Source organism: Astatotilapia calliptera, chromosome 14 (assembly GCF_964374335.1).
Source record: "Astatotilapia calliptera chromosome 14, fAstCal68.1, whole genome shotgun sequence".
NCBI lineage: Eukaryota > Metazoa > Chordata > Actinopteri > Cichliformes > Cichlidae > Astatotilapia > Astatotilapia calliptera.
The window spans coordinates 7,599,315-7,624,581 of NC_137435.1; the positions used below are offsets into that span (position 1 = coordinate 7,599,315).

The following is a 25,267-nucleotide window of genomic DNA, read 5'->3' on the forward strand; positions in this document are numbered from 1 at the left end:
ACCCAGCATTCCAATAATCCCTCATGTTTGCCATTTTCATAGTAAAAAGGGTTTCCCTGAGAGCGGAAATTAGCTTCCTTTCCAAGCTTTAAAAATGTCCAAATGACATGGTTTCTCATACCCTCTTTATCTTGTAAAATAAATGTCATACATTTAAAAGTCCAAACAACTACAACTGCCAATTTTTATTCAGTTTGCCAAGGCAATTGTGCCAAATTAGCACACAAAGCCAAAATAATATTTTGGGAATTTGCCTTTATTACAGGACTCACAGTACACAGTCACGGAAAATTGATAGATAACCAGAAGTCATTGGCTAGAGCTGGCTGTGGTTACATGATTTATGTTTCAAACCACTAACTGACCAGTATGACTAAGGCTACAGTTTTTACAAAAAACCTGTATGGCAGACAAACAAGGTCACAAGTGCTTAAAATAATAGGAAAACAGCTCAGCATATGAGCACTTTGTGTGCATGCTGCTCTATGAGTATACTTCCCAGATCTGTCACTACAAGACTGAGTAATAACAAAATCCTCCCTGTGCACATAGCACTGTTAATCACCAGGCATCCTTCGCCTACTGCATTTTCAAGGCCTGTTTGACTTAAAGTAAACACATGCAGGAAATGTATTCAGTGGCTCTAAACATTTATATGGGGACCTTGTGGTTCAAACAGTTTCATGGCCGGCAAATCTATCAAGAAGGTGCTTAGTGAGCCATTTGTTAAACACATGATAATATAACATGGCATTACATGGCATGCTAGTATGCTTCGAGGCTGTATGGTTGTTTGTTAAGCCTTTCATTTTTGTGCTCACTATCTGTATCGTTGACAGACAATGTAAGATGATTGTTGGATCCTGATCTGATGAAACTGAATGTCTGTTCATTGTAATATGGGGCTAATGTTTTGTAAGCTCTACTGTGTGACCTATTTCTGTGCTGAATACATTTTCTGATACAGGTATGAAGGGAACAATTGGAAAACTGGCCATGAAAAGAAACAATCTAAAATATGAATATCCAAAAGCTTTCAATGAGTTCATCCACGCATTAAGGAAAACGATTTTCCGAGTCGATAAGTATGCTCTCGTCTCTTCCTTCAAATTTCTCCAATTTCATCTAAAAGAATATCCTTTGTTAATCTGGTCTCAATGAGCACTGTTGTTAAGTGCTGCTGCTCACTCTGCACTCCCAAGCAGTCATAATCCATTGTGTTGTTTGCCCCTAACTCAGTATACATTTCCACTGCAAATTCCAATGTGAACACTCAATAACATGCACAGATGTGGTCATTTGAGATGTCTTACTTTTTAATTCTGAAGAATGAATTATGGTGAACTCTGCAGAACCCCCATACATATTTGAAGCAGCTTTCAGTTATTATAGCCAAAGATGATAATAAATTAAAAAAAATAAATAAATTGGTGGCAAGAGTTATAAGGATATATATAGACTGTATACATGCAACATACTGGCATTAAACAGGATTTCTGCAAGAGCGGCTGTTGTGCTTCACCCGATCATTATACGTTGCGAAAACATTAACCTCAGGGTTGATATAAACATGTACGCCAGGACTTCATTTCCTCCTCACTATCTTGCTGCACTCATCAGTTTTAAATAGAACATGTTACTCCAGAGTCAAGATCAGTAAAAATGAAACGGTACATGATAATGATGTACCCTGACCTCTTTTAGACAGCCAGTATAATCCATTAAGTTGTGTCTTGTCTCTCATCGTGTTCCACTGCCATGGCTCTACCGATCAGCATGAAAATGTAAAAGCTGAGAGGTAAACTGCATTTTAAACTAACTCTATAAACCACAGAGAATCTGCTTTTCTTGTACATGAAACATTAATGCATTTTATATTTTTGTTGGTAAAAAATAAAATATATGTATGAAATATTGTTTATTTCACCACATCTAGAAAAAGAATGTCTGCAAGCTTTCAACCTTTGACATTATTGCTTGGGAAGTAATAGGCTAGACGCTAAACTCCCCCATGCCCAGTGAAAGAAAACAACTAAATAAATCTCACATCTCAGTGACTGCTCCCTTAACAGATGCCATACAGGAAGTCAGTCCTATCAGCACTACCAGGCACACAGAAAGCACAGTTAAGTTTTCCTATCCTGCCTACCTATGTCCTATGTGAAGCTTTGCTGTTAGGGGAGAAAACACTGTCCTGTACTCTCAGTGGCACACAAGGTCATGCAACTACTCAGTTCTCAATCTCAACAGAATAACTCAGAAACAAAAAAAATTTTAAAAAATGACATAACAGTGCATATTAAATGGGTTAAACAAACCACAAAATGCATCCGCATCCCTCTGTTTGGATCAGCTGCATGGTTGTTATGTTGTCAAGGTTTGCAGTAAATGCAAAACATCCCCATGGCCCAATGACCCCAAAACCATTTCCTCAAAATGGATTGCTTTGCAAACAAGCGTGATGCTTCTGTATCATGCCATCTACCTTAAGGGCCCCCTTAATCAGGAACTTAGAGTTTTAGAACATTTCCTGACTGTTTTTGACATGCATTTGGCTGCCATCTAAGTTTGGAAAAAGCTTGGACTTTTTGTTCATGGATAGTGACAGCAGCGTTATCAATGTAGAAACATTTATTGATCCATTATCGCCAAGGAAAGCTCCCAGCTGATTTTTCACATAGCATAAAAAAAAAAAATCTCAGTCTCAATGTTGTGGTCCTTGAGAATGGCTATAACTTTAGGCGTTTCACCCCCATTACAACATACTGGTACCCTCATCATTGTTATCAATTTTGTCATCGCTGCCACAAGCTTGATTGTAATAGTCCTAATTATTTATGTTAAAAAACAAACAACACAACAATATCGGCAGTCTAAGGAGCCTGGAAAGAAAAGCGTCTGGACTTCTTTAGGTTTTCTTAAAGAGGTGTTTCTGGATGCTGAGGATGCCAATGTTCACATTTTGGACAGAGAAGACAGACGGTTTGAAAGAGGAGTGAAAGAAGCCACTGTGAACGGCCATCTTTGAATGTAGGCGCTGGCTTACCACACCAACCGTCTGCCATCTATAATCCAGTTTTGAGATCCCTTCCCAGACGCCTTAATGCCCACTCACATCCTGGGCCATTTGACCTCAGTAAATCACATGATAGGGTGGGGCTAGGTTTCACATTGGGTTCACCGGAAACATTGGCTGATTGTGGCCCACACCCGTTTTCACACCTTGGCTTGTGTGATTAGGTAGAAGATCAATAGGCGCTCCATGACCCTCTTGGGGACACTCCCGTAGGGCTTAAAATCTGGGACAATCCACCAGTTGCTCTTAGAACTGATGAAGCTTCTCGGATGAGAGGTGAATCGTCTTCAAAGAAACTTAAAGAAGTCCAGATGCTATTCTTTCCAAGCTCCATAGACTACGATGACCTGGATAACTGAGAACCTTGACAGACAACATTAACAGCAACTCACCGCTATGCGTGTGGGGATCTTCTGCTCGCCATCTGACCCCTTTTGCTCTCCGTTAGCCCTGCTGTAGTCTGGGGGTTGCTGGTTCGATCCCCGGCTACCTTTTGCTTTACGGTTCCCAGGACCTTGGTGGACTATGCTAAGCAGCTGAAGCGTACTCTCGTGCTCCCGGTCTGTGCTCTCGGCCTGACCTCGCTGATAGCGGTCCGCGCAGGTAGAATGGTGCCTCCTGCACGTCTCTAACCGGGCGCGTAAACGCTCAACTATGGCGTTGTGCAGCTGTGGCACTGTGGAGCCCCTTGAGCTGGCCACCACCGGCCCGTTGCTGACCCCACCGGGCATAGCTCCTAAACCAACACCCAACATGGGTACGTATGTCCCTGCAGCAGACTGAGCGGGGGTCGCTTCTCCCATGCCCGCAGGTCCCTGATAAGTTTATAGACTGAGGTCCACTGTGCTTACAGTGGACCACAGAACGGGCATGGAAGAAAACAAGAAAACGTACTGAAGACTTCCAATGATCCCATGTGAAAAAGAAAAATACTTGGCTGTAGTCTCTGGAGAGGAGTCACTATGGCCTATGATATGTGTTGAAATGTGAGCCAATTATCTTGTCAAACTGGGACTATGATATTATATGATATAAAAGATTAAAGATTAAGATACGCTCCATGTAAAATCATGCTATGCTCCACGTGGATTAAAAACATGCATTAAAAGTCTCAAAGTTACAGAATTGTAGTAGTTTTTCCTCGGGGGATAGGCTCTGTCAGCTTATAATTAAACGTGAAATGATTTACAAACATGAAAGGCTCCGCAGCTGGAATGAATCCGCTCTTGCTTAACGACTGGAGCTCTGCTCACAGATAAATAGGTTATATTCAATATGAATCCCTTAGATAATTCAAACCCACGGCACGCACAACTTCGGTTTCACTGGTGGTACATTCCGAGTAGCTACATTTTCAGCCTACTTTATCTAAATATTGTACCACTCTCGTTAACGCCAAGTCCAAGAGTACACTATCGACTATAAATTGAGTGAGAGCGACCGGCTGCAAAAATAGAAGAACCAACAAACACACGAAATCCACTAAACTTCAAGACTCACGGCATTTTTTTGTTTGTTTCGAAATGAGTCCTTTTCTTTGTTGCTTTCCTTTCAATCCGGATAGGAATCTGGTTGCAAACAAGTAAAAAAAAAACCAAAAAACCCAGACCCCCTAAACGCAGGCAGTCGTCGCAGAAGCCGACTGAAATCCGTCTCAAATAGTCCATTGACAATCGTTTGTCCGTGTGGTACACGAAGGCAATAGCGGAGCTACTTACACAGACCCTTATTGTACGAACATTCTGCTTTTGACATGAACTCGTATGGTTAAAAAAAGGGGGGTCCAGTGGCACACTCTAGTGGAGAAAAGCCTGAACTTGTCTTGCAAGGCGTGAACGGTGACACGGAGGGAATCTTATAATGTATTTTAAAAATTTGAACACTGTTGTCTAACCGAAGGAGCAGTGAAGGGTCAACCTGGCACCGCTGTTCTGTCTGCCACCTGGTCAAGCTAATCAACTAACACATGTTATCGAACATTTACTCATCCTGTATTTAAAGACACAAATGAAAAACATATTTAGATAATTAACTAAAGCATGAAAAGAATAGTTAAATCCAGAAGTATTCTTTGATCTTTTTTTGAGTTAACACGCAGAGTAACTAACCAAGCGAGCCTACAGAACCGCTCAAATGAGCTGATTGGCTGCTGACATGTTCCTATACTGTTGTCTTATGTGTCTAGCCCGCTATGCCTCAAATCTTTGGTAACTTTCAGCTTTCTGTAAATCTTAAAAGTTGGGTAAATGTACTCAGTAGCTTTCAAATATAACAATCACAAAAGTGCATTCGACTATATTTGTTTTGATTTTACACCTTCTCAAAGCAATTTATTGCCCTTTCATTCATTAACCGGCTGTTGTTTGAAGTTAATCGTATCTGGTTCAGGGGAACGAGATATAGGAGATTAAGATACAGCCACAGAATCACGCAGAAACTCGCTCACACAGGATGCATGTTTCTGTAAAGCAGAAGGAAGCTGCTTGAGCACCCAGAGGAAAACCACACAAATATGGGGAGATCGTGCGAAGTCCACACAGAGTTCAAGAAGAAATCAATTCCGTTCAACACTGAAGCCTTTTCCAAGTGTAATTAGTATAATAAATTAACTATTTGTCTTTGGGGCTGCTTTGATAGCGGCAGACTGTAAGACTAGCGGCCACCAACTTGTTAACCCATACGCATATGATTAAAACCTAAAACGCTCTCACGAATCTGCCAACCCACACTCTCCCCTCCCTTTTAGGCCCTTCTTTATGATGGATATTTCATTACCTATATGTATAGATGCCTCCCTCAGTCATTCAGTTAACTAATCTTCATCAGGGTCTTGGCTGACTAAGAAATGTTTTGCTTATTAATCATTTTTATTCTCTTTATGGGAAATGGCATGGCCACCCAGTGGTCATTACTGGAAAATGATCCTGAAGCATAATAACAGTCATTATTTAAGAAGTAGCAGGCTTATTAAAGACGAGGAATCCTGTAGAAACCCTTTAAAAAAATATCTGTATTTCAGTACGATAATCTGCATTTTCCAATTTGGTTCTAAATGCATCTTTGGGCATAACCCAAAGGAGCTTGTCATCTAATGTTTTATTAGTACTTGACTGCAGCTGCTTTCTTTAACAACAGAGGGCAGCATACATTTAACGTCTGTATATTCTGTTTTGGAAGATGTTCTAAGGTATTTTATTTTGGTATTACTAGCAATTCAAGATGCTAGTGAGTTCTGCTGTGATCTATGGTTTGGAGATAGTGGCACACACAAAAGGAGGTAAAGCTGGAGGTGTGAGAGTTGAAGATGCTAATTTCATTGGGAGTGACCAAGCTGGACTGGACTTTTACAGTGAAAGGATAGTGGACATATTGGACAAAGGACATTGAAGATGGAGCTGCCAGGGGGGAGGAAACAAGGAAGAGGACAGAGGTGGTTCAGGGAAGCAGTGAAAGTGGACATGCAGGCGGTTGGTGTGATAGCAGAGATAAGCTGAGATGGAGACAGATGATCTGCTGTGGTGACCTCCTAAAGGGAGCAGCCACAGTTTACTGTGTGTGGACAGTAAGAGCTCCACCACTGTGTTCAGTTTACAACTAAAGGAGAAAGTGTGGTTGAAAGATGAGGTTTACATTTAAAGAACTTTAACACCAAACTTTCACTTCTTGCTTTATTCTACGTCCACATTGTAAGCCTACCATTATACAGGAATAACAAAGTATTGTATTTTTGTGTATTCCAATTTAACTGTACCACAATACCACTGTCATTGTTTTTCTCATATTGCTTCAAAATCAAGACAGTTTGTATACATCAGTGTTAGTAGAGAGAAGATTCCTTGTTTGATGGTTGTTGTTGTTTTCTTTCTTTCCTTCTTTCTTTTTTTACTATTATCAACTAAAAAAAACCACACACACACATACAATAAATTAATAAATTAACACAAGCAATCTGCCTTACAGTAGTAGTAATAATAGTGGTTAAAAAAATCTTTACAAGTACAGTACGTCAACTCAGTGACAGCCTGACAGTAGATCTGAACAGTGTTTTCAACCCAGTCAGGCTGTCATTTAACATACTACAGCTTACAATCTACCACAACACATACACAACTCTTCTGCTTACACATGATCTCTCTAGATAATAAATTACACATCCATTTCATTAAAAAAAAACCCAAACAAACAGACAGGGAGACAGGCTTTTCTTCACTCTTTCCTTTCCTCTCTTGCTCTTTGTGAATCACAATTCACCTGGGATTTGCCAGTCCAACTTACACTGGCAGCCTTTGCCTTTTTATGATTAGATCATACAAAAATGAAATTTGGTAATTTAAAAAAAGAATAATACACTAAACAAACGTAGTTTACTTTAGCCTGTTCCTGTCATAATGCATAACACTTGCTTACATGTATCAGTAAAAAATAATGATTAAAAAGAATATAAAAAAGCTGTAAAAATGGTAGAAAAACATTAAGAAGTAAATCTTAATGAAATAATCCATACCATCTAGCACTCCATGGCCACGCTATTCTTATTAAGGTCAAAAATGGATTCTGTGGTTCCAGCCCACAATGAAATACTGAACTTGAGTTGAACTAGAAACTGATCATTCAGTTGTCCTTACTATAATATGATTCTTCCTGTTTATTCTAAGAATATTGTGAAAATTTCTTCAAGGCAAAATGTACGGTCTAAACCGAAATGAAAATATAAGGCAAATTGATCAACAAAAGAAATTTAGTAAACAATATTTCACGACTGTTTTATAGTGACTACGATCACTGGCAAATATCCACTGTGGTAGATTTCCTTTGCATTTAAAGCACTATGTTACATTATTGTAGTGCTCTTTATGCCTTGTACAAGTGTATCAAATTTCTAACAGTCAAAAAGATGCACTGCAATATGTATATCTATTAATAATTTACATACAGGAACAAAAGTACTCCTCAGGGACAAAGCTGTAGTGTGTGGCATTTCAAAGCCCAAAGAGAGAAATCAGTGAATGGAGAGTTCTGGAAAACAGAAATATGCTACTCTTTATCTACTAGACTTTTGTTAATGGTCTCTAGAGAGACAGAGTACGTGCAAACTACACCTCTTGTCTTATTTCTATTTTTTAATCAGCACAACACAATAATTTTGGGGTTTGTTTTTTTTTTTCAGTGCACGTTTACATTGCAAATCCATTTGAATCTTAACTCAAGTGAAATGACCACTGAAATCAAAAGTAACGAGGTTTTGTCATCTTGCCTTTCCCATCTTCTTCATGTCGTAGATTTGGATGTAACCAACTTTGTTCCTGCATTGAAATAATTGGCCTGCCATCATGCCTGACAGCTTTTAAATATAGTTTGGGCTCATATTTAATAGAAACCCAGGCAACAGTCATGTATGGTTATCATTAGGGGTTCTGACACAAGCCTTTGCATATTTGTATGGCTATATTTTTTTCCTCTCCTCTTACCAGACATGCACTGCTAAGCTGAAATGATTGCCCGCAGTGAAAATAATCTCTTCACTGCTTCTGCAAGACTCAGCACAAATGATAGATTAAAGTGAAAAGAGAAAGTCAGCCTGCATGCCAAAATTGAAGTGCATCTTGGCATTCCTGAGACCAGCAAGCATACTCTTACAGTATATTAATATGGTTATTGACCAGTTAGCCTCTGTTGCTCTTAAATGGCAAAGACAAAATAAACTGCCAACTAGATGCAAACAAAATTAACTTCTGCAGAGGGTTGAATGGAACAGTGATCAAACAGTGCATTTATAAATAACAGTTTGACAGTAAGGATGATATTATTAATTATCTATTCACTGTTCTAACAGTCTGTGTGAGGAGCTTTGGCAGGGAACTTCACCTGTATGGCCTGATATTCTGCATGCTTGCAGTACACTCTAGTAATAATCATCACAAAGAACAGGCATAAATTAGTTATGGCTTTAGGCCCAAATATTTTAGTTTTAAGCAAGCTCATCCAGTATCCATGGTAATGGTGGCAGAAACTTGACACTGGAGATGGCTGACCTAAAGTGCCCCTATTATGCTTTAAGTTTTTCCTCAACTCTCTAATCTGTTACGCAGCCTTTTGTTCATGTAAGAGGTCTGGAAACTTTCAAAGGCCAAACTTTCACGTGTGGCCAAATGAAAGCAAAATCTCTGCTGCTGTAATGTCTCAAATACATTCTTTACACTCCAGGCTTTTTTCTGTATTGCTACTTAGTTATGTCACTGTGACACAATGTCATGAAGTTTATGCAGTCGGTTGGTTTGACATGCTCACTAACAAAGAATGAGGAGCAGCCTTAATTCAATTTAGATGTAGTCAGTTGCTTTATTTTCAATTAAAGTCACTTCTACGAACTCTATAATTCCTTTGCTGTGAGGAACACACACCTAATGCTCTGCTGTCGAGTCTTCGGGCACTCCCTGGATCTGAGGAAGTGACCAAGTAAAGTACTTTTAGTTTTCCATAGCAATGTCCCCACAACAATAGGAATATCCTTAAATCTTTAGTGTTAGCATTATGCTAATGTGGCTAACTTCACCATCTGTTAGCTTCCCTCCTATAAAAGGAGCAGCTGCAGCAGAATTATGTGAATGTGTGGTGTCTTTCTAACATGTCTAATGCTTTATGCTTGCAATCTGCAGCCCTTTGAATAAAATGCTACAACTGGGTTAAAGGCTAGCCAAAAACACCAAACACCCAAAACCAAAAAAACCCAGCCCAATATCCAGACATGGTATTCAGAGGTGGACAGTGGGTGCTGGAGAGCGTTACAGTATGTTTTGGGTGTGTATATATATATATGAGTGGCAGTTTCCTAGGATTTCTGCATAAATAAATGATTTAATATAAAATAACATTTTTTAAATTTATTGTTAATTCAATTATTTCATGCAAAGATATGTAGCAAACCAGTGGGCAAAATAATTAAACTCTTTAAGGTTCTCAATTCAGCAGGAAAACCTGGTAACACTATCTTGGAGGACTACGATTATACATCTGTGATCAAGGATGTCTCCCTTTTGCAACGCTATTGTCAACTTTTTGGGGAAATGCTGTAATGGAACCTGTTAGAGGGTGAAAAGAAGTGTCACCGCAATGAGAATAAGAAAACCGCTCGTTGTACTAGAGTTTAATCTATTTTAATTGACTCCCTGAATAAAATGATAAACCTGCATAATAGGGACACTTTAAGGCTTGTTTTTGATGTATAGGTCAGTGTCAGGACTTGACCCCCTTGGCAGGTTCAGTAGACTGTCGCACATCAGTCCATTCCTGCATTGTGTTTTGCAGAGCTTGAGTCTTTTCCTTGTCGACTTGGACATAATCCACCTTCTCGTCCGATGTCACAGAGGACGTAGAGGGCTGTGGAACAATAAATAAAGTTTAATTGCATATGAAATGAGAAAAGTTAATTTAGTCTATAAAATCCTCTGCTTACTTTTCTGTGTGGGTTGGGTGTCCCAGGCTGGAATTCCAGTGCTAGGTAGTCCACGTTGCCACACTTCCTAGGGGCTGGGCTGCTGGTGCCACTCACGGCTGGGGAGGTAGACGCTGGGTTCTGCTAATGTAATAGGAGGGAGGTTTCACTCACACAGTATGCAGTGAGTTAGCAGTGCATACAAATAAGTGGATCGTTAAAACAAAGAACACAATGTACTCTCCCCAGTCTCCCCGTCCAGCTCCCTGGACCTACCATAGCCACATAATTCTCTTCACTGTCTGCAGAGTCGGTGCTGGTGATGCTTTGTGTAGAGATGGGTCTACAGTGCTGGGAGGATGTGCAGTTCATAGCAGGCCTAAAGAAACATAAGGGGGGGAAAAAATCTGTAACATCTGTACTGCCTGCTATGTAATGATTCTTGACTGTGTGTGTGTGGAATGCACTGATATAAGACTCACATGGGTCGTGTCCAGGACATAGTGACTGGACTCTTAAATGGCAGCTCATCAATGATCCCGTTGTTCTTCAAATCAAGAGGTGTTGGCTTTGCTGCAGAAAAACAAGAACAGATGTTATTAACAAATATCATGGTCTTCAACAATTTACACCAGAGTTTAGAGCTGATTTGAAGCATGCTCTTAGTGAGAAGTGAGAAGCTAAGTGTCAAAATCTCACATTTTCTGTCAGGTTTGAGGTCGCGATAGATAGGCGGTGGTGTAACATCACTGAGACGACTGGGCCTGTGGCACAAGGAGGCACTGCTCGCCTTACGGGCAGGTAAAGTTGCAGAGAATCCTGGGAAATCAAAGTGATGTGGCCCTGGGCTCATAGGAATGTAGATATTCTTAGGACTGTCAGCCTGGCAAGCGCTGAGTGGTGAGGAGCCAGGATTCATGGGCACGTAGTTGTCATCTGAATTGCCGCTGTCTGAGCGAGTAAGTGGTGTCTGTCTCTGCCATCAAAAGAGACATGGGGCAAATGACTCTCACAATCTCCCTGGACTTGCAGGAAAACTGTAGCACTCAGTTGGAATAAATATAGAAGTATTTCCTTTTCTATCTCTGCAGTTTATGATTGACTGCTAACAGGATCTATCTGAGGAGACAGTGCAGTTCAAGGGAGAGTTACTCACCAGGTAAGAGCTGAATCCATCATTGACTGACTCCATAGACTGGCCTGAGTGGTTGAAATGGATGAAACGATGTTGATTGTTAGTTTCAAAGGAGGATCCTGTGGAGAAGGGTGAAGGAAATGATCAATATTTACCACTGTCAGAAATTTTGAAAGGGAAAATGCTGCCCAAGTGTAAAAGTAACATTCCATGCCTACATGACTTAAATACTGTATGACAATCCCTGCTATAGAGATCAATTTATATGTAGGAAGGACCTTTTTAACATTTAAAAAAAGTGGTCCCACATTAGCTCTTGTTTCTACCTATATGATGGCTAAGGATGGACTTTGCAAAGTAATAACCACAGCAAGCTAAGAAACCATGCATTGTGTTTACAGAAGCTTTTTTCACATGGCAGAAAAAAGCCTGGAATGAAAAATTCTGGAGCAGGCTGTATGGCTTGAATTTCATTAGCATCTCAACAGGACAGAGTTTGCCAGACTGGGACGCTTGTTTCTGCTTAGTTGCTAACTTTAAATCACCAAAGTGAAAAGCAGAAGAATATAGAAAGAGTCAGTGAAAGAGAAGCAGGTGAGTGATGCAAAAAGTGTTTGCTATTTGTCAAAAACAGAGAAGAAGTGAAAACGTATTAGCAAAGCAGTCATAGCAATAATTATTTCCTGCGTACCTCTGTGCAGTCTGATGTTCTCGACAGCAGGGAGAGTATTTCTGCGTGGGATGACTGACACTGCAGACATTACCTCTTCATTCTGGCTCCCTACTGACTGAGGACTCCCCCACTGACCCTCAGACCCTTGACTGGGTTTAGGGGGTCTGGGAGGAGGATTATATGAGGATTCAGAGCTAGAGGGTGTCAAGGCGTTGTGATTTTTATCAAATGTCCTGGGGATCTGATAGAAGGAGCCAGGTGGTGTAGGCAGATCATAGTTATCAGGCAAGCGTTCATTGCTGTGCATTGTGGCAAGGGCATTGCAAGGCGTTTTGAAAGTGTAGACCTCCTCATTCTCAAGCTCAGGATCACCTAGACCACTGTGAGCTGGCGCCTCCGAGCTGTAACCCCTTGGAAGAACGTAGCAGGCCTCCTGGGTCGAGTCATCGTGCACTGGCAACTGGTGTTTTCCTGGCTTGGGAAGGCTGTAAAAGCCATGCAGCTGCGCACTCTTGCTTCGTGTGGACTGGGAGAAACTGGCACTTCTGCAGCACAGAGAGGATACACACAAACACACAAACTTTTATTCTGGAAACCTTCTTGCTGCTTTTCTTTTATCTACCTTTATTTTTCTCATGCTGTGAATTAAGTACTGCGCCAGCCTATCTAAACAAAAATGAACCATCATCTCTTCTATTACAGTGTTTACTGTCACTTTAGCGTAATCACCAAAATAGCCACTAGATGGTACCATGGCACTACAGAGGGAACTTTACCTTGATAAGCATTAAGCACACAATTAAAGAACAATATACTTGATATCCAGTTAATGATACCTATGGAGCTAAAATACCTTATTTAGTGATTTAGTTATTTTTTAGATGGCTCAATGAACAATACAAGTATTGTATCCAATGCCACAGGCAACGTTTTTGCCTCTAATGCCTGGGGGACTGGCTTTTTTGAATTCGGTATTTTTAATCATTCTTTGAAAAGCTTCTTTATTTTTATGTTTTCAGCATTGACAAAAGAGGGTTTCCCTGTCAAGGGAGGGGGAGGGGGAACTCTATGACTTTCCCAGAGTTTCTCAGTCTCGGTCAGGCACCCTAGGGACATGCCTCATTTAGTCTGGCTCCTTTGAAGGGCTTGACCTTGAGAGAAAACCAAAGCAACGCTGCTCCTTAGAAATTTTGGTCTAGTTAGTGGAGCAATGCAACTGAAAGTTATCCTCAGTTAGTTGTTTCTCTATGTAAGCTGAGGAGGCTGTGTGCAAATATGCAATTTAAATTGCAGGCTTCTAATGGTTACATGAACTCTTTATTGTAATAAGAGATAATGCATTAATGCCACACCATTAATATTGACATAACATTTTGCTCTCTCTAATCTAATTTCTTTTTCATGTCAAATAACACACTTTGTTCCATCAATTCTTCTTCTTCTGTCTCCTGTGGATTTTCATCATCAATCAATAATTTTGCTCATTGCTCTGTATTCCATCATTGTGGCTGATTTGTGGGCTTTTTACGCAGATTAATTCTAGTCAGACCCACGGAGTTTCATTCTGACATGAATCATACCCTGCCACCAGATGCCTGTCTTAATTAGCACAATTGTGAAACAGAAGCTAGCAACATAAATATCTGCATAAAGCTGATGAGATGGATTGTGAGGTTTGATTTCCTGGGTTTTGCAGAGGTCCAATGCAGCAGATTTATGTGCAAATCGTGTGGCTGAGAGGGCAGTTCTTCCCTGGGTGAGTTTAAACCTATAGGAGTGATGAATTGCTGCCTCAACCTCATTGATCATCTACTGTGCCGGCTATCTGCCGAATGGCATCATTATTAAAGCTGACTTTTGATTCTTAAAAAACAGGCACGAAGGCGGTAGAAAGCAAGGTGCATGCTGATGCAAAACACAGGAGCGCATTTAATATAAATGCCTGGTCCCTTTTATTCTCCTGCTCAGCATATAGCTGACACAAGCATTTATGTACCTACTTCTAGTTACCCCACATGTATTCACACCTCTGCATTTGTTCACATTTTGCTTTACAACTACAAAGCTAGGGCATTATCACATGTTACAAAGTCATATAAAGTCTAGCACGCTGTGGTATTTTTTAGATACACATGTACTGAATTTAATTTAAGGCAAGCAACATGTTTCAAAAAAGGTTGAAATAGAGCAACAAGAGACTGTAAATGCATAACGTGGAAAAAAATACTCCTAGTGGAACAACTACTTTGTTTAATTAATAACAGGACATCCTAGAGTGGCTGAGACTTACGCAAGTGCAGATGGTGAGGGTCTGCTCCTATAAGAAAGGCCTTATGGGCAAATCGCTCAGCATTTTAAAAATAATGGTTCTTAATTTAATGTTGTCAAAAATGTGGAGATCAGGATCTATGATGCATATTATTAAAAAGGATTCAGAGAATTATGACAAATGTCTATTAGACACACATTAATCTGTAATGGAAATCCCTGAATAGCACTTTGCAAGAGGATTTTAAGTGAATGCATTTTATCACTACATTTGCAAGTATATGTTAAACCATGAAAAGAAAAAATAAATCGATACGACAATACAACCAACAGCAGGCTCTGGTTGCAAAAAATGGCCTGCCTGCAGTCCAGACCTGCAAACCCACTGAAACATTTGGCACATCATGAAATGAAAAAAATGCAACAAAGAAAGCTGAAATCTGTTGAGCAGCTGAATCCTCTATCAGCCTAGAGTCTGAACATTTTCTGCTTTCAAAAACTGCAGCAATTGTTCTCTTCAGTGTTTACAGACAGTTAAAAGAAAAGATGATGCAGTACTCTGGCAAATATATCCATGTACCAATTTTTTTTAGATGTGGTGCATGCAATGAAATTAAAATTCGGCAAAGATCAAAAAGAAATTCAAATGTATCACTTTCAACATTTGGCAATTTGTCTTTGTAGTACTTTCAATGAAACACTTGATTAAAGAAATTTGCAACTCATTGCATTCAATGTTTGTCATTTTTCAAATGACTGATTAAGATAATTAAACACAAGTTGGGTCATGGCTGGATCTTGTTTAGAGCCTTTTTGCATTAATCTGACAAAATACTTTCATTTTTATAGTATTTGCTACACCGAATAAACAAAAAGATCCAACATCTGATTGTTTATTCTAATAATTATCAGCACAGCAAACCAAATGTTCATACCATGTTACAAAATGCAATCCATTATACCTTACCTTACATTTTCAAATTGGATCTAATTTCAGTGAATAATGAAAACCTTCTTTGTTTATACTTTCCACAATGCTTCATCATATGCGCTTCCACAGCACATGCGGCACTCACACTGACACACACACACACACGGTGACATCACAATTCTCAACCCTAAAACGTTACTTCTAACCCTCAGAGGCTTCTAAGCTGAGGAAACGCTGTAAACCTGTACGTTGACCTGCATTAACGGAAAACAGGAAACTGACACAGGACGCCTGAAGGTCATGACCTTTACCGTGCACTTTCTGTCTTCCTGCTAATGCACTGGTGGAGGAGGAGGTAGTCCTGGGGCGCACTGTTGGACATGGAGTTATGGTGTGTGTGGCGCACAGGCACATCAAATGTGAAGAGCACTGGCTGGCTGGAATGGACGGGGGCAGAGGACTTGCGTTCTCCGGTCAAAGGAGCCATTGAGCCGGTGACATCTGCTCCAACAGAACGGGGCATATGGTGTAACCTGCCATCTGCAGAGAGGAGACATTGGGATAATTGATTATTTCACTTAGGTTAGTTTTCTGTAGAAGTGATATGTTACATAGTATTATGCTTTAGAAATTATGAGCTTAGTAATCATCCCTTACACATTTCACTTCTGCTGTCAAAGTCTTTGTACTAAAAGGTGAAAGGGTTCTAGGTCTTCAGATGACCTAGTCTTGTAGTTAGGTGCAATCAGTCTACACTCAAATCAATAGAGAACAGGGATTTATCTCCAGGGAAGACAGAAAATCGTATCCTCTTGCTTTTTGGGATGCAGTTGAACAGCACATGATCCAAGTTATCCTTTTTGACCAAGGTCAATGTGCCTGTTTTTTATTTTTATGGAGCCACCTACTGTTTTGCACAGTGGGACTATGTGAACAACATGATCTCACAATCTTATTGCTTCTGTGTGACATTCCTGATATTTTCCACTGAAAGACTATAAAGAAAAGACAAATCTGAGATGGGGATGCTGGAAATAGACTGGGCAGAAAGCCAAAATGAGGAGGTGCACACTGAGCAGAAGGAGTAGTGAGTAGGCAGCCCACTGAAACATCGACCTATGGTGCATTGTGCAACACTAGCTGATAGGCGAAAGAGAAAAAAAATCTCAGCTACTGCTGACAGTAATCTCTTTCTTTCACTGTACAGTAAATGAAAGATTTTGCATAAGCAAGAATCTTTGAAGCTTAAAAAAAGAAAATACTATCTGACAACAGTCTTGAACCAAAACATATAAACGAGGACAAAAAGAAAACCTTTCCCTTTTTAGAAGCAGGAGAGAGTGTAAAATCAACTTTTCCGTCAGACAAATGACTAGTATTGCTTTTCACTTTTTCGTTGAATTTGTCTGTCCACTGTGACTCTCCTCAATCTTTATCAGGCCTTTACAAAGCAAGCTATGGGTCAAACTGCCCTTTAAGAAGAAGGCAATGTTCTGTGAGTCATAATATGTGCTGAGAAACAGATACAAATGTGGTGTGTGAGCATGTGTGTATGCATGTTGGACAGTTGGAGGGTGGGGGTTTTCTGGAGTCCAATTTGCTGAATGAGGTCACATCCATGCCTGAGGGGAAAAAAGGGCTATGCTATGAGGACTCCAAGCTAGTGGACACAAGCGAGATGCCCAGGCCCACAGCAACACAGGCGGGGACTCTCCCCAGTGATCCTCAATTACACCATTGTTCTGAGCAATTCCATTCTCCCTAGGCTGGTTAGGCATCATCTCCTTTCTCCACAAAAAGCTTTGTAAAAGCTTTCATCCAGTGCGGTGAGTACTAGGCCCATGAATATGGGTAGATATATTGATCTGTTGTCGAAAAATAGCCCCCGCCCCGCGCACCAGAGTGGACAGATGCAATGAAAAAAACAGAAGAAGGCTTGATGACTTTGATCCTGCGGAGAGAACAAAACTTCAACTAAAGAGTAACATGAGACAGCTGCACAAGATAATGTTTTTCTCTATGTTCTAAAAGATTTTTGATTAACTGCACATATCACTGTCAGAATCAGAACAACATGAAGGATGACTGCTTCAGTGTGCTGATGGAACAGCCTATATGGCTCATCACTGACACTAATGGACCTAATGATGTATGTTGCCACTGGAAAGCAATTCCAGCAACACAGAACAAAGCCGCAAAACAGAAACAGAGAGAAGAGCAGAAAATAAAAACACTCATATGTCCCCACAGATGCTACAAATTTTCGCTACACTAGTTAATGTACTGGGACGCTCAAAGTAAGGTGGAAAAATGCTTATTATTTACCGTTATTATCGTATAAATAACAATACCACAGCTTAAAAAGTAAGCCAATAAAACTAAGAGGAAGGAGTCAAATAAAATAAGAGGTTAGTAGTGATTTTTGTTTCTTTTTTTCTTCGGTTTTTAGTTTTGAGGCTGATTTCATTACCCAAAACGGTTTCTTTTCACTAAATTCAAACTGAAGCACCAACATCAAAGGCAGTTTAAAAAGACAAAGAGTTCTTTCCATGCTTGAAACAAATATCAGACCATCAACAGCAATGCATTGAAGGACCCTTTTGGTCGGTGAATGACACATTGCTTTGCTGGGTCAAAGAGCTCCTAAGTTCATGAGCAATTTTCCAATTATGTTCTATAATACATCACCTACTGTCTCATTGAGTCTGTGGCCATAATCTAATATAAGCTGGCTGCTGCTCAGAGGGCCAAAATTAGAACCATGCTGGATCACTCATGACAAGAAGGTCTTTGTAGAGTGCTCATTTCCTCCCAGTCCAACCAGAATAAGACATAGACATATGATAATTTAATATGAAATTAGAAATAAAAATAGAAAGTACCACTGACCTATTGAATTGAAATATACAGGAAGCAGCTGAATTTTTCATCAGCATTGCAAGTGAAACCCTTAAATACTGCATAAAAGATAATGATTTAAGGTACACTCTAAACACATGCCTTGAATGTAAGTACTTCAAAACCATTATTTCCTTAATGGTTTTTGTCAGAGATTGCACTTAACAATACTATCTTGTGGCTCAAACAGCTGCAGTAAGTACTGCACATTAACCTCAGATACATCAAGAGTGTACACAAAGGCCTGGCAGTGGTCTTGGTTTTGGTGGTGGTGCTGATGATTTTGGGGGTTGTTGTGTGTGTCTGAGTGCGAGACACAATAAGGTGACACAATATGTCTGACGTCTGCGTGCCCTTGAAAAGGAGACCACTACTTTTGGACGTTCATCTGAAAATGTATTCATTACATGAGCACTAAACTGTTTCTACAGTGCTGAACATAGCTACATTATTTGTTGTCCAAATCTGCTTGGCAGTCTATAAAAAAAAGCACTGTGTCCCAGTGGGCTACATACTGGGTCCATTTGGATGTGTGGTTGCTGAGGGTATGGGACGTTTCCATGACAGTGATATAAATGGATGAAGAAGAAACTAGGCTGCTGCTGACATGGGTAACATCAGCAGTGAAGAGAGATGTTTGCATGGCATTCTTACTCTGCTAGAGCAAGGTTTCCCTTGAAAAGAGTTCACAAGAGTATTATGCAGACTAAACACGCAGGAGCTGATCACGTTACCCCCCGTGCCCACTCAATACCATGTGAGCGTCACCATCTGACCCCACAGTAACATCAGTTTCCCCTCAAAACACTGCACTCATCAATCAATTAAATGGCTTGTGCTATTCTGGGCCTCTGTATCATAGCGTCTGGCTAAATTATAAAACTTAAAATAATTTTAAATTTCATGATCCACTTCTATAAGGTGATGGATTGATATAAAAAGAAATAAATAGATATAAATAGACTGTAAATAAAAGATAGACATGACCACTGGGATTTTGGATTCCTCTTTCAAAACCTTGAGTTTGGCATTTTAATTGTTAACATTTCTTTTTAAACCAAACACCAAAGGAGGGCTATGGATCTAGGTGAGCCATGGAGGGCACTGCATACAGCAGTATCTTATAAATCACAAGGTAGCAAAGCTCTAATTTATATCCTACCATATTCAATTTTACCTTAAAAATATAAAATATTAACATCATGCCGCATCAATTAAGACATAAGACAGGCAAACTGAGATGAGCAGGCGGGTTACTTTTTCATAGACTTCTATGGAACTGAATTTCTTTTTACAACCATAAGGAGTCGCCCCAAAGCTTTTAACATAAATGCACATTTAGGGGTCCAACTTATAAAGAGTGCGTACATTACCCCTGTCCCTAGTCATCTTAAAAACTTAGTACATATATACTTGTTAAAAATGGATGTAACATGTACTGTTAGATCTAATAATTCTTGCTTTACAGCATAGAAAATGGATACACTTGGAAATATCATTTTTTCCATGAGGTCTCCATTTGTACTGTCCACAAGTTTCTCTAAAATTAAACTTGTAAATCAACAGTCACATGGTGCTAATGAAGAATTGCAAGGTAGAAGGGGCAAAAGGAAATGGTCAGACACTAATACAGGATGAACATAACTTGTTCTGATTTTCTGCTTAAAAAAAAACATATACCTAATAAATGCGTGTGTCACTTTTTCCTAATTGCTGTTTAGAAAAAGTGTAGGCATGAGAGTTATGCAGCTTCTAAGCAAGGTTTGAGCAGAATATCAGTGCAGCAAAGACTGCACTGTGGCTCATGTGATTACTCTGATTCATCTATGCATTTGAATTAATTTGTAAAATGATACTCCTTTAGTAGTAGCTTGCCGCCACTGTTTCTATAAACGCGCACATCATCCCTTCTGTTTTATTTGAACGTATTTTGATTTTATAAGGACAAGAAAATGCAAAGATTATCTTGGTTTCATAACTTTCACTACGGCTTTCAGTTTGCTGCAATAAGTTAAATTCCTGTCTTGAAAGGGAGCTTGACGTCTTGCCATTTCCTCCCACAGCATAACTGACTTTTCACGTTTTTTTTTTTCTTGCACGGTCAATGTGCAAGAAAAAAAAAAAAACAATGACCAATTTTTTTTAAAAATCTTTATATCTTTAAGCAGGTTCCTAGTACAAAATCTGTTCCTTTATTTATGAATGATCAAATGGGGAAGTTTCGAGTAGATCACAATATTCCCTCGACAGTAACAGTTCCATGATTTTTTTCAAAACTGGCCACATCCCTCCATTCATCCATTTTAATGCCTCTACAATTCAGGCTGCTGCATTTACAGTTATAAATAGATTTTTTTCATTTCATGGCTGCTAACATGATCCATCAAAAAACAAAACAATGGGTCCTATCATGTAAAAGATGGACCAAAGAAAGAAAAAGAAAAAAAAAAATCACCCCTAACTGGAGATTATCCTTGTCTCTGAGTTCAAACAGCCAGCCCAGAGCAGAACAAAGCCCATGATTGACGAGACGATGTTCCATTCATTAGATTGTGCTCGGGGGTGGGTCTCCCCGGGTGCAGGCACACGCCACACACCCAGCCATCAGCATCTGATAACAACAACACTCATCAACAGATTCTAAGAACAAGAAAAACATACAATTTGGGATGTGTCTATGTAAGGAAATCGGTTTCAAAATTACTTTTTAGTAATCCTCACTTTTGTCTAGTTAACAACAAATTGGTGTTGGACATCAATACTTGTTCAAAATGAAAATATTAACTGTAACATGCTTGCAAATGAAAACAACCACTAAAAGTGAACATGATTCTTTCTTTATGCATCTTTGAACATCCTAAAGCTGCTGAAATTCTTTATTTTACAAACAGAAAAGTCAACCCCTCTTCTATAACAATTTTGATGACGAGTGTGTACAATACATTCTCAAGTCTCTGGTTTTCAGAAATGCTGCCACTGATATTGTGGTTTGCATGGCATTGGCAGCAACAGAAACCTGTCCTCAGACTGCTCTTTGGCAGCAGAAACCTGACCTTCCAGAGCCATGGAGTCTCATTGTTTCAACAAAAATCAATGCAGATGAAGGGCACTTTGGGAGGGGAGAAGGCAGAAATGCATTTAGAGATTGTAAGACATGAAACAGGGACTGTGAAATATGGTTTGCATAATATTTAAGCATATATATATATATATATATATATATATATATATATATATATATATACACATACATACATACATACAGAACAATCAGCCGAGACTGCAAGACCAGACTGACCAACCTGTGCACTGCCTGGATTGATTACAAGAAGGCCTATGACTCAATGCCCCACAGCTGGATACTGGAATGCCTAGAATTGTACAAGATCAATGGGACCCTAAGAGCCTTCATCAGGAACTCAATGGGGATGTGGCGTACAACACTAGAGGCCAACTCCAAGCCCATAGCACAAGTTACCATCAAGTGCGGGATCTACCAAGGAGATGCTCTGTCCCCACTGCTGTTCTGCATAGGCCTGAACCCCCTCAGTGAGATCATTAACAAGACTGGCTACGGATACCGACTACGGAACGGAGCAGTTGTCAGCCACCTCCTGTACATGGATGACATCAAGCTGTATGCCAAGAGTGAACGAGACATCGATTCACTGATCCACACTACCAGGCTATACAGCAATGACATTGGAATGTCGTTCGGACTGGAGAAGTGTAGTCGGATGGTAACAAAGAGAGGGAAGGTAGTCAGAACTGAGGGGATTGAACTACCAGAAGGCAACATTGCAGACATAGAGGACAGTTACAAGTACCTGGGGATCCCGCAGGCGAATGGGAACCATGAAGAGGCCGCTAGAAAGGCTGCAACCACCAAGTACCTGCAGAGGGTCAGGCAAGTCCTGAGGAGTCAGCTGAATGGTAAGAACAAGATCCGAGCCATCAACACATACGCCCTGCCCGTGATCAGGTACCCTGCTGGGGTAATAAGCTGGCCAAAGGAGGAGATAGAAGCCACTGACATAAAGACAAGAAAGCTCCTGACCATGCATGGAGGGTTTCACCCCAAGTCCAGCACCCCGAGGCTGTACGCTAAGCGGAAGGAAGGGGGCCGGGGACTGGTGAGTGTCAGCACCACAGTCCAGGATGAGACAACGAACATCCAAGAATACATTGGGAAGATGGCCCCAACTGACCGAGTGCTCAGTGAATACCTCAGGCAGCAGAAACCCAAGAAAGAGGAGGGAGACGAGGAACCATCATGGAAGGACAGGCCCCTGCACGGTATGTACCACCGGCAGATAGAGGAGGTGGCTGATATCCAGAAATCCTACCAGTGGCTGGACAAAGCTGGACTGAAAGACAGCACAGAGGCACTAATCATGGCAGCACAAGAACAAGCTCTGAGCACAAGATCCATAGAGGCTGGGGTCTATCACACCAGGCAAGACCCCAGGTGCAGGCTGTGTAAAGATGCCCCAGAGACAATCCAGCACATAACAGCAGGGTGCAAGATGCTAGCAGGCAAGGCATACATGGAACGCCATAACCAAGTGGCCGGCATAGTGTACAGGAACATCTGTGCCGAGTATAACCTGGAAGTCCCGAGGTCAAAATGGGAGATGCCCCCAAGGGTGGTGGAGAATGACCGAGCTAAGATCCTGTGGGACTTCCAGATACAGACGGACAAAATGGTGGTGGCTAACCAACCGGACATAGTGGTGGTAGACAAACAGAAGAAGACGGCCGTAGTGATCGATGCAGCGGTTCCGAATGACAGCAATATCAGGAAGAAGGAACACGAGAAGCTGGAGAAATACCAAGGGCTCAGAGAAGAGCTCGAGAGGATGTGGAGGGTGAAGGTAACGGTGGTCCCCGTGGTAATCGGAGCACTAGGTGCGGTGACTCCCAAGCTAGGCGAGTGGCTCCAGCAGATCCCGGGAATAACATCGGAGATCTCTGTCCAGAAGAGTGCAGTCCTGGGAACAGCTAAGATACTGCGCAGGACCCTCAAGCTCCCAGGCCTCTGGTAGAGGACCCGAGCTTGAAGGATAAACCGCCCGCAGGGGCGTGCTGGGTGTTTTTATATATATATATATATATATATATATATATGTAGAGAGAGAGAGAGAGAGGTATTTACAGAGCAACAGCGAGAGCAGTAGCGCAGTCTGCTCTTAGAGTAACAAAACTTTAAGGATATTACATAACTGACAAATATATTTGCACACTAGGTCCTCTAAAGAAGAACAATACTAAGAGTATTAGCACAAGTAATGTGCCAAATGCCATACTGGAACTGACTGGAAAATGTATGAATGCAAGTGTGAGAAAGTGTGCATATGAAAAGGGAAACAGAAAAGCAATGAGTCACATTACAAGATAGCGAGACAACAAGAGGGTTGTGTAACAATGAACTGTTAAGTGCTACAATTGGCCATCCTTCCTAATAGTTTTGACTTGAGCTGCAGCTTACCTCTTACTTCTAAGTTGATAAAGCCAACTTTGACAAAAGGTAACTTCAGATCAAGGTGCTGATATAAGAGATCCTGCCAAAAATTCACACTGACAGTGTAGCAAGAACAAGAAGTGTGACACTTTGCACAATCTGTAATATTGAGTTCTTGCTGTTACTGGACTGCAACAGTTATTGAAAAACTAAAATATGGAAGCTGATTTAATCAAGTCTCTGTATGACACGAAACACGATATCTGCATAATTTAGTATTTGTGTTTGTATGTCTCTGTCACATTATGCAATTTCCATAAGAGGAAGCAACTTCTTATTTGTGTTCCAGCCTAGCTTGTTTTCTTTCAAAGAGGGAATTCCCAGTCTGTTAGATGACACACTCACGTCATTGCTGCAGCTGCCTGCTAAGAGAAGAACCCATAAAATATCTTTACAGGTAAAGGATGTTTATCATATTTGATTTTCTATTAGCTTCAGTGAGCATCCACATATGCTAGCACCTTCATGAAAATATAATCACAAAACACACAAATGAAAGATTGAGCAACCGATCAGATTTCAGCAATTAACAACAGTTGATTTGTTGCATGGTTAAATGGCTCACCCCCCACGAGTGCTATGTGTTCATGGCACGATTGAGATCAGAGAGGTTGGAGGAAGAATACTGATGCAGGCACAAGGTCACAAGGTTGCATCGTTACTGCACGCCTCCTCTCGTCCCCTCCACTTCTCTTACTAACAAACATTTGCTCAGTGACCTCAAGGCAGTTTCTTCCAGCTGGAATGTGATAAAAAAAATAATAAAAGATCTACCACAAGGCAGGAACGTGTTGTCAGAACGGTACTGAAAGATTTCAACAGCAGTTTTGGTTATTAGCTAAAATATAATCCAGAGTACTTACATCCTTTTTTGACCATAATTACTGGCACTTCTGTTGGCAGTCAATTATCTGTGGTTGACAAAAGCCCAGCTGGGGTCACTAATGGCAAAGATACTTCCGGCTGCTCCTTTATTCACATAAAGAAGCCATAGGGCCAAGCTCCTAAAGTTTTTAAGAGGTATTATATAAAAAAATATTCTGCTTTACACTACTTACTACATTACTTTTGTATTAAAGCAAAAATGTTCAGTTTCATGTATTATTAACTTGAATTAAGGTTTGCAACTGTTTTAGAAAAAGGTTCATATTTTCCCCACTTAAAGAGAATTTCACAAAAAATGTTGTGGTGACGGTGGTTATGCTGTTGAAATACAAGCCATTTCCTCTTCAGATGCTACGAGACACAATGTGGTGACAGCACTGGTGAGTTTTTCTGATATTCTGGACTGGGTGCAGTTTGTACTTTGCTGTTAAATTTTTATCAGAGCAAA

At 40.4% G+C, this 25,267-nt stretch overlaps 2 protein-coding genes across 3 annotated transcripts in view; both read right to left on the reverse strand.

Annotated features, from left to right (window-relative positions):
• The window catches only part of maml2 (mastermind like transcriptional coactivator 2), a 33,529-nt gene extending 28,737 nt beyond the window's left edge, over window positions 1-4,792 (reverse strand). The window contains exon 1 of the mRNA XM_026192042.2: window positions 3,469-4,792. Within this exon, the coding sequence (XP_026047827.1) occupies window positions 3,469-3,879 (411 nt within the window). The 5' untranslated portion in view covers window positions 3,880-4,792. The remainder of the gene's footprint in view (window positions 1-3,468) is intronic.
• Window positions 4,793-10,162: 5,370 nt separating this feature from the next.
• The window catches only part of gab2 (GRB2-associated binding protein 2), a 32,939-nt gene continuing 17,834 nt past the window's right edge, over window positions 10,163-25,267 (reverse strand). The window contains exons 3-10 of one of the 2 annotated variants that reach the window (XM_026192504.2): window positions 15,827-16,055; window positions 12,335-12,861; window positions 11,665-11,762; window positions 11,208-11,484; window positions 10,991-11,081; window positions 10,785-10,887; window positions 10,530-10,649; window positions 10,163-10,453 (exon numbers count right to left, since the gene is read on the reverse strand). In XM_026192504.2, coding sequence (XP_026048289.1) covers window positions 10,310-10,453; window positions 10,530-10,649; window positions 10,785-10,887; window positions 10,991-11,081; window positions 11,208-11,484; window positions 11,665-11,762; window positions 12,335-12,861; window positions 15,827-16,055 — 1,589 coding nt within the window. In that variant the 3' untranslated portion in view covers window positions 10,163-10,309. Of the gene's footprint in view, window positions 10,454-10,529; window positions 10,653-10,784; window positions 10,888-10,990; window positions 11,082-11,207; window positions 11,485-11,664; window positions 11,763-12,334; window positions 12,862-15,826; window positions 16,056-25,267 lie in introns of both variants that reach the window. The other variant, XM_026192503.2, reaches the window with a different exon arrangement.